The 15,864-nt window shown below is 38.3% G+C and overlaps 1 protein-coding gene across 5 annotated transcripts in view; it reads right to left on the reverse strand.

Moving 5' to 3' along the window:
• vps13c (vacuolar protein sorting 13 homolog C) overlaps nucleotides 1-7,646 on the reverse strand; it is a 67,777-nt gene extending 60,131 nt beyond the window's left edge. For all 5 annotated transcript variants that reach the window (XM_062963094.1, XM_062963093.1, XM_062963092.1 and 2 more), the window contains exons 1-4: nucleotides 7,490-7,646; nucleotides 3,527-3,570; nucleotides 1,746-1,788; nucleotides 38-133 (exon numbers count right to left, since the gene is read on the reverse strand). In XM_062963094.1, the coding sequence (XP_062819164.1) occupies nucleotides 38-133; nucleotides 1,746-1,788; nucleotides 3,527-3,570; nucleotides 7,490-7,589 (283 nt within the window). In that variant the 5' untranslated portion in view covers nucleotides 7,590-7,646. The remainder of the gene's footprint in view (nucleotides 1-37; nucleotides 134-1,745; nucleotides 1,789-3,526; nucleotides 3,571-7,489) is intronic.
• Between the last annotated feature and the right edge of the window lie 8,218 nt (nucleotides 7,647-15,864).

The following is a 15,864-nucleotide window of genomic DNA, read 5'->3' on the forward strand; positions in this document are numbered from 1 at the left end:
TTTTAATTGCCCATCAAATCCTTTGGAATGAACTTACTTGCGCCGGGAACAACAAGAAGATATAGGCCTTCGAGGGTTGCAACGACGGCTTCGCCATATAAATTCTTCCAAGGTATCTTCAGAGTGAGCTTATCTAAAAACAAAGGATATTTGGGGTTCATTTCATCTAGGAAACATCATCATCATCATCATCATTATTATTATAGTTTCTATTATTAGATTACTAGTTCCTGGCTGCTTCATTGGAAGAAAATAGAAATACTAATATTAATGATCATGGATTATTAATAATATATAATTAATATAATATTAATATTAATAATATTAATATAATATTAATATTAATAAATATATAATTAATAAAGGTCCCCTGACGTTAAGTCCAGTCGTGTCCGACTCGTGGATTGGTGCTCATCTTCATTTCTAAGCCAACGAGCCAGCGTTGTCCGTAGACACCTCCTAAGTCATGTGGCCGGCATAATTAATAATAATTTAATTAATAATTAAATACTAACAATAATAATTTGGGGTTATTATTAGTTAATATATATAATAAAAAATAAGGAATAATAAAGAATAAATTAATAATAAATTAATAATAAATTAATAAATTAATAAATAATAATACTAATAATAATAATAATAATAATAATAATAATAATAATCCAGAAGCTAGTAATCTATCTATACACATAATAAAAGTGAAAATATGTATGTGTGTATTTGCCTGGGGTGTTTGCTTACACAGACAAGCCCACAAACATCTATAGCTCCCACTACTCAGCTTAGCATAAATATGCAAACATTAAAACAGGATTAAATATAAACAGTATGAAACCGTATCTACTGACCCTAAGCCTGGCATTCAATCAAAATCTAAACTGAAAAATTAAACATATACAGTAGTTGAAGGCAACTATATTTTGGTGTCAATGAATGAACGCTAGGTTTGCTGGAATAGGGATTTATGTAGGAGGAAATGCAAAGCGATGGTTTCCTTATCAGAAGTCCCAAACAGGTCCAAAACTAAAAAGGGCATTGTTCGTTTTCCTTTCATACAGAAAAAGCACCTGCCCCAATAAAACTGAGTATTTAGCATGACACATGGATCTTGGCAGGGCATTCCATGACATTTTCTCACAGTAAACTGCTCCTTTTTTAAAATTCAAACACAGCCCAGCCTGAAACTGTGACATTAATGGCGCACTGGGTTTTTGTTTTTGCAGCGATCAGATAAGCAGCCCTTCATACAGGAAGCAAACTCTAATCGAAAGAGCCAAACACCAGGAACGCTTTGTGCTGCAGGTTCTCTATATTGTCAGCCTGAAATCCCAGATTCCACTTCCATTATTTGCAAAGGGAGTAAATCCTTTTACAAGAAGGTATTTGAATGTGATTGGCGCTGTCCAGGCCTGAACTTCATTCTCATCGTCAAAAACAGAACAGAGACGGAAGAAGGAAAGACAGGTAAACACGTTGCATTGCTGCCAAAAGGAAACACAGTGATGCCAAGTATAGTATAATTAAATAATTCAGTTTACGTATACAAAACGAAATGATATTGAAGACAATCCTCCTGTATATGAATTCCCAACCAAATGTCCTACACTTGGTCTAATTTCCTTGGAAATTCCTCTGACAGGCCCTTTTTAAAATACAACGTTATCAAGCTGCCAAACTGTGACTCAGTTTTCCATTTGTTTGTCGCCTCTAAATCAAAACACACCTTAGAATAGGAAGCTTACCTATCTGCCCAGCCTTTACACGGAAAGGTACATCCAATTCACTCTAAGGAGGAAGAGAAGACATGTATTCATGACACGTCAGAAATTAATACAATATAATACTAATAATAAAATATAATAATATTAATTATATATTACATGTGATATTGCTCATAATATTACAATATAGTGGCATAGTACAATATCTATATATATAAAAGAGTGATGGCATCACGGCGACCCACAAAACAACAAAACTACCGGCCCCCCAACCTCGAAATTTGACAACACAACCCATCATCCACGCCTCTAGGTTGATACAACAAAAAGAAAAGAAAAATAACGTCCTAATTAGAGAGAGAGGAAATAATTGCTTTTATCCAATTGCTGCCAGTTAGAAGGCTAAGCTCCTCCAACTTGGTCTCCTAGCAACCCAATAAAAAATAATAAAAAACACTAAAAAATTAATACAATAAAATACTATAATAACAGAAAATAACTAAAAATAATACAAGAAAATAATACAATATAATAAATAAAAATATAACTTACAATAAAATTAATAAAAAATGCAAATAACGTCAAATAAAAATTACACAACAATTTTTAACCAATACCACCACCACTTTGCCACAGCAACGCGTGGCCAGGCACAGCTAGTAGTAATATATAATGCAAATATTGTGCGATGCTAATAATATAATATATTGTATGTACACGTCAGTAAAATAATAGAGTAAAATAATAAATGTCACAATAATCATATCAGAGTAAAATAATAAATGCATTAATAATAAAAATAGCGTAAAATAGATGTAATAGTAACAATAATAATAGAGTAAAATAATAAATGTATTACTAATAATAAATAAAGTAAAATAATAAATGTAATTATACCAATAATAATAGAGAGAAAAATAAATGTACCATATATACTCGAGTATAAGCCGACCTGAGTATAAGCCAGCTGGGACCCTTACCCGAGTATAAGCCGAGAGGGGCTTTTTCAGTCCTAAAAAAGGGCTTAAAAACTTGGCTTATACTCGAGTATATACAGTAGTTTAAACAGCATGTGAAGCAAAGTAACAGTCATTCATGAAGTCAAAAAGCAGCTGACTTATGACCAGTTCAGCTCAATTACCTGACACGGGTTATGGGCCCAGCACACTTCAGCTGAACAAAGAAGCTAATGAGGGGCAATTAGCTGACAAAACGCAATATTTAATAATAATATAATAATAAATCTTTATTTATAACCCGCTTCCATCTCCCTGAGGGGACTCGGAGCGGTTTCACATGGGAACCAAGCCCAATCAAGAGATAAAACAATATGACGGCATATATAATTAAAGCAATAACAATAAAATTATTGACATATTTGGAGCCATAATAAAAACATTAATAATTCCAAATACTTTCTCCGCTTTGTTGATACTAAGTGGAGCACTGCTTTGACTAGGAGTGTGTGGATCACACTTTCCCCAGGCCCTGATTTGTGTGGTTTGCTTGGGCAACATGCTGAAAAGATGTCAACCCACAACGCGTTTGTTCGTGGGAAGCTTGTGAACAGATCTTAAAATACGTTTATATAGAATGCTTCAGGTGGAAAATAGGAGAGTATATGAGGAAGAGGGGGACAGTTGCTGGTCAGTTTCAAATGGACACACGTGTATATGTATATGTGTGTGTGTATGTGTAGACACACACACACATATACATACATATGTGTGTCCAGATTTTTATGGTGGACTCCCAACAACCACCATCGTAATAACAGTAAGAATCCTAATAATAATGCTCACCAGGGCATTCTCTTTGATGAGTAAGTTCTCAAGGGCCACGTTACCTAGAGAGGAAAAAGATTCCTGTTAGTTAGAATCATAGAATTATAGAGTCAGAAGAGACCCCGTGGGCCTGCTAAGAAACAGGAAAATCACACTCAAAGCATCCCTGACAGATGGTCATCCATCCTCTGCTTAAAAGCCTCCAAGGAAGGAGCTTCCACCACACTCAGGGGCAGAGAGTTCCACTGCTGAACAGCTCTCTCTCACAGTGAGGAAGTTCTTCCTCATGTTCAGCTGGAATCTCCTTTCCTGTAGTTTGAAGCCATTGTTCTGCGTCCTACTACTACTACTACTACTACTACTTTATTTTTCTACCCCGCCACCATCTCCCGGCAGCAACTCGGGGCGGCTACACGGGTCAGAAGCCCGAAATACAAACCAATAAATCAGTTAAAACACATTGCAACACAAAGACAGTAAAATCAGCAGTTACACAAAACAGTTACCTTAACCAAAACAATACAATAAATCATAAAAACTCAGTTAACCTATAAATCAGTTAAAAATAAAATCAGTTAAAATAAAGTAAAATAAAATGTCCTGGTCTACAGGGCAGCAGAGATTCTCACAGGAACACCTCAGCAAGCGAGAGTCCAAAAGTGGCAGGCTAAAACCTGGAACCTCAATTTATTATTTATTTATTTACAGTATTTATATTCCGTCCTTCTTTCTCACCCCGAAGGGGACTCAGGGCGGATCACATTACACATATAAGGCAAACATTCAGTGCTTTGACATAGAACAAAGACAGAGACAAACGCAGGCTCCGAGCTAGCCTAGAACTCATGACCTCTTGGTCAGAGTGACTTATTGCAGCTGGCTGCAGCTGGCTGCTCACCAGCCTGCGCCACAGCCCATGGCTGAGACTGGAAACTCCCTCCTGGGCACACACAATATGGGGTGACTTGGAAGACTTAGAACAGACTGTGCTCTGGCATCACGAGATGCAGAACCAACCTTAAGAAATGGGGCCACAAAGTGGAGTCCACGACATGCGAGTGTGGAGAAGAGCAAAGCACAGACCACCGACTACAATGAGGTTTGGGCCCTGCCACATGCACAGTGGAGGACCTTCTTATTCTGCTCAAAGGACATTTAGTATCATGTCAAGTTGTTGTTGTTTTTTTAAACTTTGTTTGTGTTTTCAAATACATTACAACTTCCTACGTAAACATGGCTGAAGCCTGAAGCAAGGCCTTGCAACAAACTGGCCTTCGGGAGCCACACTTCTGCCGCGCAAGAGTTTGGGAAGTTCCCCTCCAAAAAGCAGCAGCAGCAGCAGCAGCAACCCGTGGCTCACATGATCTGCAAGCCGTGTCTCCTGTCGAAGAACACATACAGTTCCTGTGAGTCATCCCTGGGCAAAGGGTTCCCAAAACCAGGCCTGGCTCTCCTCTCCTAGCCTCCCCCATGGCCTCGCTGCAGGACGGCCCCAGAAAGTCAACATGGAAGGGTTGAACAGCCCGACAAGCTTAAGACGCCCGCCTTTTCCAAGCATTAACTTTCCCCGTTTCGCTGAGCTGAGCGAAATCCAGGAAGCATTCTCAACAAAGGATTTCCCCCCCAGGCAGGAAGCAGCCAGGCCTTGAGGCTGCAAGGCTATTCAATGCTAACCAAGGTGGTCCCTGGCAACATTCACACCGGCCTCCAACAGACAAGAGTTCTTTGCTTGTTATTACTTGTTATTATTATTATTATTAAGCAGAGATGCATGGGCATCAGTCAGGAGGGCTTGGGTGGTGCTTTCTATTATTATTATTATTATTATTATTATTATTATTATTATTAAGCAGGGATGCATGGCCATATGTCGGGAGGGCTTGGGTGGTGCTTTCTATTATTATTATTATTATTATTAAGCAGGGATGCATGGCCATCTGTCAGGAGGGCTTGGGTGGTGCTTTCTATTATTATTATTATTATTATTATTATTATTATTATTATTAAGCAGGGATGCATGGCCATCTGTCAGGAGAGCTTGGGTGGTGATTTCCATTATAACTATTATTATTATTATTATTGTTATTATTATTATATTAAGCATGAATGCATGGCAATCTGTCGGGAGAGCTTGGGTGGTGCTTTCCATTGTTACTACAGTAGAGTTTCACTTATCCAACACTCGCTTATCCAACATTCTGGATTATCCAATGCATTTTTGTAGTCAATGTTTTCAATATATCGTGACATTTTGGTGCTAAATTCGTAAATACAGTAATTACAACATAACATTACTGCGTAATGAACTACTTTTTTGTCAAATTTGTTGTATAACATGATGTTTTGGTGCTTAATTTGTAAATCATAACCTAATTTGATGTTTAATAGGCTTTTCCTTAATGCCTCCTTATTATCCAAAATATTCGCTTATCCAACGTTCTGCTGGCCCATTTACGTTGAATAAGTGAGACTCTACTGTACTTGTTATTATTATTATTATTAAGCAGAGATGCATGGCCATCTGTCGGGAGGGCTTGGGTGGTGCTTTCTATTATTATTATTACTATTATTATTATTATTAAGCAGGGATGCATGGCCATCTGTCAGGAGAGCTTGGGTGGTGATTTCCATTATAACTATTATTATTATTGTTGTTATTATTATTATATTAAGCATGAATGCATGGCAATCTGTCGGGAGAGCTTGGGTGGTGCTTTCCATTGTTACTATTATTATTATATTAAGCAGGGATGCATGGCCATCTGTCAGGAGAGCTTGGGTGGTGATTTCCATTATAATTATAATTATTATAATTATTATACAGTAGAGTCTCACTTATCCAAGACTCGCTTATCCAACGTTCTGGATTATCCAACGCATTTTTGTAGTCAATGTTTTCAATACATAGTGATATTTTGGTGCTAAATTCGTTAATACAGTAATTACTACGTAGCATTACAACATATTGAACTACTTTTTCTGACAAATTTGTTGTACAACATGATGTTTTAGTGCTTAATTTGTAAAATCATAGCCTAATTTGATGTTTAATAGGCTTCTCCTTAATCTCTCCTTATTATCCAACATATTCGCTTATCCAACGTTCTGCTGGCCCGTTTATGTTGGATAAGTGAGACTCTACTGTAATTATTATATTAAGCATGAATGCATGGCAATCTGTCGGGAGAGCTTGGGTGGTACTGTCCATTGTTATTATTATTATTGTTATTATTACTGACACAATGACGTTGTATGACACAGCAAACAAGATAGATATGCTAGATTTCGTTTCACAAAATCACAAGTCGAATACTTCCCAAGTGTCTAGGACTGTGTGATGTATTTTCGGATGATGCGTGCAGATCCCAGTAGGGTGGCCTTTTGCAGTTGGCAGATCGTAATTTTGTCAATGTCTATTGTTTCCAAATTATAATAATAATTATTGTTATTATTATTATTATTATTATTATATTAAGCAGGGATGCATGGCCATCTGTCAGGAGGGTTTGGGTGGTGCTTTCCATTATAACTATTATTATTATTATTGATTATTGATTATTATTATTATTATATTAAGCAGGGATGCATGGCCATCTGTCAGGAGGACTTGGGTGGTGCTTTCCATTATAACTATTATTATTATTGTTATTATTATTATTATTATTATTATTATTATATTAAGCATGGATGCATGACCATCTGTCGCGAGGGTTTGGGTGATGCTTTCTATTATTATTATTATTATTAAGCAGGGATGCATGGCCATCTGTCAGGAGAGCTTGGGTGGTGCTTTCCATTGTTACTATTATTATTATTATTATATTAACATATTATATTAACATTGGAAGGGAACCTCAAGGCCCTTCAGCCCAACCCGCTTCTGCCTTCGTGCCGGGAAAGGCACCACGCAATCCCTCCCGACAGACGGCCAGCCCGCCCACCTCCCTCCGTCCCGCGGAGGCCTCCTCCTCCTCTCCTCACCGCCCCAGATGCCGAGCTTGAGCTGGGACTTGTTGAGGTTCTCCACGTATCCGCCCAGGAAGCGGTTGAGGAGGTCGGCCACCACCGACTCCAGCACCATGGCCGCGGCGACGCTGCCCCTCCGCCGCCTCACGACAGAAAGCCCGCCCGGCCCCACTGCGCATGCGCCAACCCTTCTCCCTGCAGCGGGCTCTTTAATTCTTCCCTCCTCTGTCAGTCCCAAGGTCCTTTCCCTCCTCTGATAGGTCGCCGCCTCCTGTCCATCACTGTCTCTCGGTCCCGCCCCCTTTCTTCTTCCCTCCTCTCATAGGTCTAGGCTTCTTCCCTCCTCTAATACGTCGACGCGTCCCGTCCATCATTGTCTCTTCCCGCCCCCCTGCTCCTTGAGAGTGGAAAGAGGCATTCCTTTGGCGCATGCGCAGACTCTTCTCATTCCCCTCCTCACCTGAGGGGATTTGGCTGCGCACGCGCATACTCACTTTCTGCTTCTTTCCCAAATTCAGTTTAAAAGTCAAAGCCTTCGTCGCTCTTGGAAGTATTGCACCTGAATGCAGTAAGAAATTGTTGTTGTTGTTGTATTTATTTAGAACTTTAAGAGAATGATGCAAACCATTAAAAAATAGAGAGTTAAAAGTATTGAAACCATTGAAAATAGTGTTAAAACCATTAAAAATAGAGCCTTGCAAACATTGAGACCATTAAAAATAGTGTTAAAACCATTACAAATAGAGCATTAAAAGAACTGAAACCATTACAAACAGGAAGCAGCCAGACTTGGAAGCTGCAAGGCCATTCAGGAGAGAACGTCAGGAGAGAATGCTGCCAGAGCATGGCCAGGCAGCCCGGAAAACACACAGCAAGCCAGAGTCAAAACCATTAAAAACAGAGCCTTAAAAACATTAAAACCATTTAAAAAATAGTGTTAAAACCATTAAAAATAGAGAATTAAAAGCACTGAAACCATTAATAATAATAGTAATAATAATAATAAAACTAAATAATTAAAAATTGAGTTAAAGCATTAAAATAGAGACAAACCCATTAAAACTGAGCTTCAGAGCATCAAAACCATTGAAAATGGAGTTAAAAGCATTAAAATATAGAATTAAAAGAACCAAAACCATTATTATTATTATTATTATTATTAATAATAATAATAATAAAACTAAATACAGTAGAGTCTCACTTATCTAACATAAATGGGCCGGCAGAACGTTGGATAAGCGAATATGTTGGATAATAAGGAGGCATTAAGGAAAAGCCTATTAAACATCTTAGGTTATGATTTTACAAATTAAGCACCAAAACATCATGTTACACAACAAATTTGACAAAAAATGTACTTCAATATGCAGTACTGCTACGTAGTAATTACTATATTTACTAATTTAGCACCAAAATATCACGAAATATTGAAAACATTGACTACAAAAATGTGTTGGATAATCCAGAACATTGGATAAGTGTTGGATAAGTGAGACTCTACTGTAATTAAAAATAGAGTTAAAGCATTAAAATAGAGACAAACCCATTAAAAACAGCATCAAAGCATCGAAACCATTGAAAATAGAGTTAAAAGCATTAAAAATCTAAAGTTAAAACAACCTAAATCTTTAAAAAAATAGTTAAAACCATTAAAATAGAATTTAAACCATTTAAAATAAAGAGTTCTGCAGCGTAGATGCGCATTGACTAGCATGCGCTTTCTGGCACTTCCAGAGGGAGGCATCCGTGTTGCATCCAAAACGAAGTCTTCATTTATATTCAGTGCTAAAAGCTGGGAAATAAACGAATAAATATTCTACAGTTAGGCTTGCGGTCATATTGACAACATTGGGGATTTTTTTCCCTCTCTTTATAGCCGCTCAATAGAGATTAAACACCTGGGATAAGCGCATGACGGGTCAGTGGCTCAATGGGGCATTCTATTCGATCGATATCTTTGCTCATCTGGAAAAATAATAGGTGTAAATGTAAATGTCACTGGTGCATCTGGGAGCTATTTTTACCTCCAAACCCGGTTTGTTTTCAAAACAGAAGCAATGCGGAGTTGCTAAGGGGAGATAAGCAAGGGACTGATCACTAATCAATAAGTATAAATTTCACGAAATTGGCGGCGTCTCAGATTGACATCTGCCCAATGACTGTGTCCGCAATGCGGAATTATAGTGGTTTGAGACCCTTGGCTTCATGTTTTAGTGCAGGGTCCCCAAACTTTTTAATATATATATATATTTATTATGTTATAAATAATAGATACAGTGAAAGCGAGGAAAACATTTGCTCTGGGATAGTAAAGCAGAAGTGTAGGAAAAATAGAAGTGGAGAAAAAACATCTATATGTATATGTATACAGTAGAGTCTCAGTAATCCAAGCTAAATGGGCTGGTAGAAGCTTGGATAAGCGAATATCTTGGATAATAAGGAGGGATTAAGGAAAAGCCTATTAAACATCAATTTAGGTTATGATTTTACAAATTAAGCACCAAAACATCATGTTATACAACAAATTTGACAGAAAAAGTAGTTCAATACGCAGTAATGTTATGTTGTAATTACTGTATTTACGAATTTAGCACCAAAATATCATGATATATTGAAAACATTGACTACAAAAATGGCTTGGATAATCCAGAAACTTGGATAAGCGACGCTTGGATAAGTGAGACTCTACTGTATATATACACATATAAAAAGAGAAAAAAGAGAAGAAAAAAAGAGGGATTTTTTAAAAAATATATTGTGTGACTTCCCATTGTCCTATTGAGAGTTTGCAAGTCCTAATAGTTACCATTGTCCATTTGTCTTTTACGGTTTAACCGTTTTAATATTTTAAAGTATTTTCATATGTCAGATAAGTCCATTGTTATTGTATATCCATCCTTTCGAATAAAGTCTCTAAAGCCTGAACTTTTTAAACAGGGGGCCAGTTCACGATCCCTCAGACTGATCCCTTGGCCACTGAGCAATAATAATAATAACAGTAATAGTAATAATAATAATAATAATAATAATAATAATAATAATAATAATAATAAAAAAGAGGGTTGGAAGAAACCCCAACACATGGCCTCCCAGCCTCAATGTTAATAATAATAATAATAATATTAATAGTCTTTTGCTGTATACAGTGTTGAAAACTTAATAATAATAATAATAATAGTCATAATCATAATAAACATAACAAAGAGAGGTTGGAAGAACCCGGCTTATTGGAGAAAAGCCTTGTTTGCCTGCGTTCCAAGTGTAGTCTGCATCCAGTGTCAGCTGGGCCCGGCCACGTGTTGCTGTAGCGTAGTCTACTGGTTTTGAAAAAAAAAGGAATGAGGAAGCGGTGATATTTAATATATGTTATATGTCATGAAATACATAATGTCGTGAAATATATTATGCGCGAGTATGAATGAGTTGAATGCATGGGAGGAAGGAATGAGAGCTATCTTTTGGAGACACCATTCAAAAATATTAAGGCCTGCAATGACTAGCTACTTGCTTGCTGAACTGTAATTAAAATTTGCTAATCAGAGCTGAAATAGTTGAACTGCCTGGTAAACTGTGTTTTTTGAGTGAAGGACATACCTTAGATGTGTTGGTGTACAGTGGCCAAATTTGGTGGCATTTGGTCCAGTGGTTTTGTTGTTAACCCAATCCTAATTATGCACAGAACATTTATTTATATATATATATAAATATGCCATGGTCTTTTGCCTTCTCTGCCCAAGAAGACCAAGAATATTGACTATTGACCCTCCAGGGAGTCGATCCCACTCCCCTCCATCTGTTCTGCATCAGGCTTGGCCGCAAAGTCTCTTCAATAATCAACAGCCACCATCTGTTTCAGTGTATTTACGATCCGAAGGGGAGGTTTTGGAAGGTAAACAACTCTCAGCCGGTGCCCAGCAAAAGCACCTCGGGATTTCCCGGCAAAACCAGACCCGGCATGAATTTGCGTGTTTACGAGACGGGGATAAACGCCACGCATGGAAATGGCTTCCCGGCCTTTGCAAGCTTGTTCTGTGCTCTCTTTGGAGCAGATGTATAAATACAAGAAAAGCTTGGACTTTCTTTAACTCGTGTTGTTTCTCCAGCAAGTGGCATTGAACTGCATTAATTCTTTAGTGTAGATGCCACCCAAGTTGGGGGGAAAGGACCGAGGATGTACGCCTGAACTCACTTCCTTCAAAAACCACGTCCTTCCCTTTGCGATGCCCACGTCATCCCATTTTCTCATCTCGTCCCTGTTTGCACTTGTTGCTAAGGGGAGACGGGGCATTGGACCAATATTTGCCCATATATTTCCTGGGATGAACCAGGAAATTAGTCATTTCAAAGGGCTACCAGTGGGCCTCGGCGGCTATCACAAAATGATTTCTTAATAGAGCATCGAATGTTGAAAAAGCGACAATAATAATAATAATAATAATAATAATAATAATAATAATAATTTATTTTTATTATTACAGATTTGTCACATATTTTGTCCAGGGTTAGAGAAAGAAAGAACCCTTGTCTCTTTCAAGCAAGTGTGAATGTTGCAATGAGCAAGCTTGAATAGCATTGAGTAGCTTTGCAACTGCGGAGTCAATCAGTGAGGGTATCTGCCTAGAGGTAGCCTGGCTGTTGTTGCCTGGATGCACCCTCTGTTTGGAAGGTGTTCACTGGCCCCTGATTGCTTATTGTCTGGAGTTCCCTTGTATTATATATACTAATATAATAATTATATTATAATGGCGCAGCAGGGTTAATCTGCTGAGCTGTTGAAGTTGCTCACCGAAACTTTATTTTTGTACCCCGCCTCCATCTCCCCGAAGGGACTCAGGGCAGCTTACATATGGTGCAAAGTGCCAAATCTGGGGAACAGGGTGAGCTCCTGCTGTTAGCCCCAGCTTCTGCCAACCTAGCAGTTCGAAAACATGCGAATGTGAGTAGATCAATAGGTACTGCTCCATGCAGTCATGCCAATGGCCACATGACCTTGGAGGTGTCTACGGATAACGCCAGCTCTTCGGGATGAGATGAGCACCAACCCCAGAGTCGGACACAACTAGACTTAACGTCAGGGGGAAAACCTTTACCTTTACTAATATTATAATATAACAACATTATTAATAATATATATATATATATATATATATATATATATATATATATAATATTATATATTATATAATATATATTCTATAATATATATTATATTATAGATGACCTTTGGGGTGGGGAACCTTTCAACTCTATGACATTACCGTTGCATTGTTTACCTTTCAGCATCTTCTACTTGAAGCCAACTCAATCACTTCTTGGGAATCATATATATATATATACTAATATAATTATTATATTATATTATAGGCTTACACTCTCTTATAAAAAATAATTATATTCCTACCTGCATTTGACCTAGAACGCTCCTCCATCTCCCTGTTTCATAACAGTTCCTTGTGTAACGGTGAGCCGCCATTGTAAAGTTATTTAGATATGATTCAGCAGCATTAAAGTTCAGATTTTATTAAAACTGGGGCAGCTTTTCTAAGGAAGTTGACCGGGTGCCTGAAACTGGGTCATTCAAACCTTGAAATAACATGTTTATTAGGTCTGATGTATTCTTTCATGTTCACCTGATGAATCACCTTTCTTGCAGGTGCAACCTTGCAAATCCTGGACCCTGTTTTGTCCTTTCACCCCAAAAAGGAGAAAAGTCACCCCTGCCTTCCTTTCCGGATCTGCTATCAATGGTATGTCTGCTTTTTAAAATATTTGTATTTTGCATTGCTTTTAATGTTGCGAGCTGCCTTGGGTTTCAATTTAGAGAGGAAAGCGGGATAATGATAATGACGATGATGATGATCATGTCATAATAATAATAATAATAATAATAGTAATAATAATGGATAGCTGTGAGTTTTCCAGGCTGTTTGGCTATGTTCCAGAAGCATTCTCTTCTGACGTTTCTCCCACATCTATGGCAGGCATCCTCAGAGGTTGTGAGGTCTTTAGGAAACTAGGCAAGTGGTGTGTGTGTGTGTGTGTATAATTATTTATTTATTTACAACATTTTTAACCCGCCTTTCTCACCCGAGGGGACTCAAGGTGGCTTACAACACCCGGCAAGATTCAATGCCAAACAATCAATAAAATTAACAACACATTTAAAACCATTAACAGTAATCAGTAAAAATACATTATACAAACATTAAAAAGCATTACAAACATATAAATTACTTAATTCCATTCTTCCAAGAACCTTGTACATAGACCTTAATTCAGACCGTGTCAATATTTGATATATACCTGTGGAATGATGTCCAGGATGGGAGAATAAAAGAATTCTTATCTGTTAATGTTGCAGTTGGCTACCTTGATTTGCATTGAATGGCCTCGCAGCTCGAAGCCTGGCTGCTTCCTGCCTGGGGGAGTCCTTTGTTGGGAGGTGTTAGCTGGCCTTGATTGTTTCCTGTCTGGAATTCCCCTGTTTTCAGAGTGTTGTTCTTTATTTACTGTCCTGGTTTTAGAGTTTTTTTAAATACTGGTGACCAGATTGTGTTCGTTTTGATGTTTTCCTCCTTTCTGTTGACGTTGTCCACATGCTTTTTGTGGATTTCAATGCCGTCTTTGTGTAGCCTGACATGGTGGTTTTGAGAGTGGTCCAGCATTTCTGTGTTCTCAAATAATGTTATTATTTTGTTATATTATGTTCTGATGATAGGATTATTACATTATTTCACTTATTATTATTATTTTGTTATGTCATATTGTTATATTATGATATGACGATAATTACATGATCCCTACATTGCTTCACTTCTGGTCCCAGAAGCCGCGGATACGGGGCACTACTATACGTTGACGACTTCATGTTAACAGTATTTAATATTTTTGCACCATTGCACTCCACGTTCGTGCCTCGTTGTGCTGCCGTGATTAAACAAAACCCAATGAAGGTTGTATTGAAAGGGTTTCCTAGAAGCCCATGTGACCAAAGCATGCCCTACAAGGAGAACCTTACAATTTCAATGGAGATAAAAGAGTCCGAAGGGTTGATAAGCGTCGCCTTCGAAACACCCTTGAAGCAAAGGCGATAGAAATGCAACGTTTACCAAAAACATGTGTCGATGTTCGGATCATATTTGTGTGCAGTGAGCGCGGAAATATAAATACGGGAGATTAGATCCATCCCCGGCACGCTAGACATTCCGCTATTAGGTTTATCCATTTATCGTAATGTTTGTTTTCCTACAACAAGGTTTGATTGTTATTGTGGACAACAAACAAGTAGCCGGCGGTCAAACTCAGGGTCAAATGTTCAGTGCTCTCTGAATACGGGTGAACTATAACTCCTGGATGCCAAGGTCAATCTTCCTGAAACCCCACCAGTATGCCATGCTGGGTCTGTGTGTCATGTTTGGTCCAGATCCATCATCTACTGGGATCAGTGTTTTCTGAATACAGGTGAACTATAACTCCCATAGTCAAGTTCAATCATCCCAAAACCCCACCAGTATGTCATATTGAGTCTGTGTGCCAAGTTTGGTCCAGATCCATCATCTACGGGGTTCAGTGTTTTCTGAATACAGGTGAACTATAACTCCCGGATGCCAAGGTCAATCTTCCTGAAACCCCACCAGTATGCCATGCTGGGTCTGTGTGTCATGTTTGGTCCAGATCCATCATCTACTGGGATCAGTGTTTTCTGAATACAGGTGAACTATAACTCCCATAGTCAAGTTCAATCATCCCAAAACCCCACCAGTATGTCATATTGAGTCTGTGTGCCAAGTTTGGTCCAGATCCATCATCTACGGGGTTCAGTGTTTTCTGAATACAGGTGAACTATAACTCCCGGATGCCAAGGTCAATCTTCCTGAAACCCCACCAGTATGCCATGCTGGGTCTGTGTGTCATGTTTGGTCCAGATCCATCATCTACTGGGATCAGTGTTTTCTGAATACAGGTGAACTATAACTCCCATAGTCAAGTTCAATCATCCCAAAACCCCACCAGTATGTCATATTGAGTCTGTGTGCCAAGTTTGGTCCAGATCCATCATCTACTGGGATCAGTGTTTTCTGAATACAGGTGAACTATAACTCCCATAGTCAAGGGCAATCATCCCAAAACCCCACCAGTATGTCATATTGAGTCTGTGTGCCAAGTTTGGTCCAGATCCATCATCTACTGGGTTCAGTGTTTTCTGAATACGGGTGAACTATAACTCCCATATTCAAGTTCAATCATCCTAAAACCCCACCAATATGCCATGCTGGGTCTGTGTGTCATGTTTGGTCCAGATCCATCATCTACTGGGTTTAGTGTTTTCTAAATAAAGGTGAACTATAACTCCCATATTCAAGATCAATCATCCTCTGGATGCAGGGTGA

Source organism: Anolis carolinensis, unplaced genomic scaffold (genome assembly GCF_035594765.1).
Source record: "Anolis carolinensis isolate JA03-04 unplaced genomic scaffold, rAnoCar3.1.pri scaffold_11, whole genome shotgun sequence".
Lineage (NCBI taxonomy): Eukaryota > Metazoa > Chordata > Lepidosauria > Squamata > Dactyloidae > Anolis > Anolis carolinensis.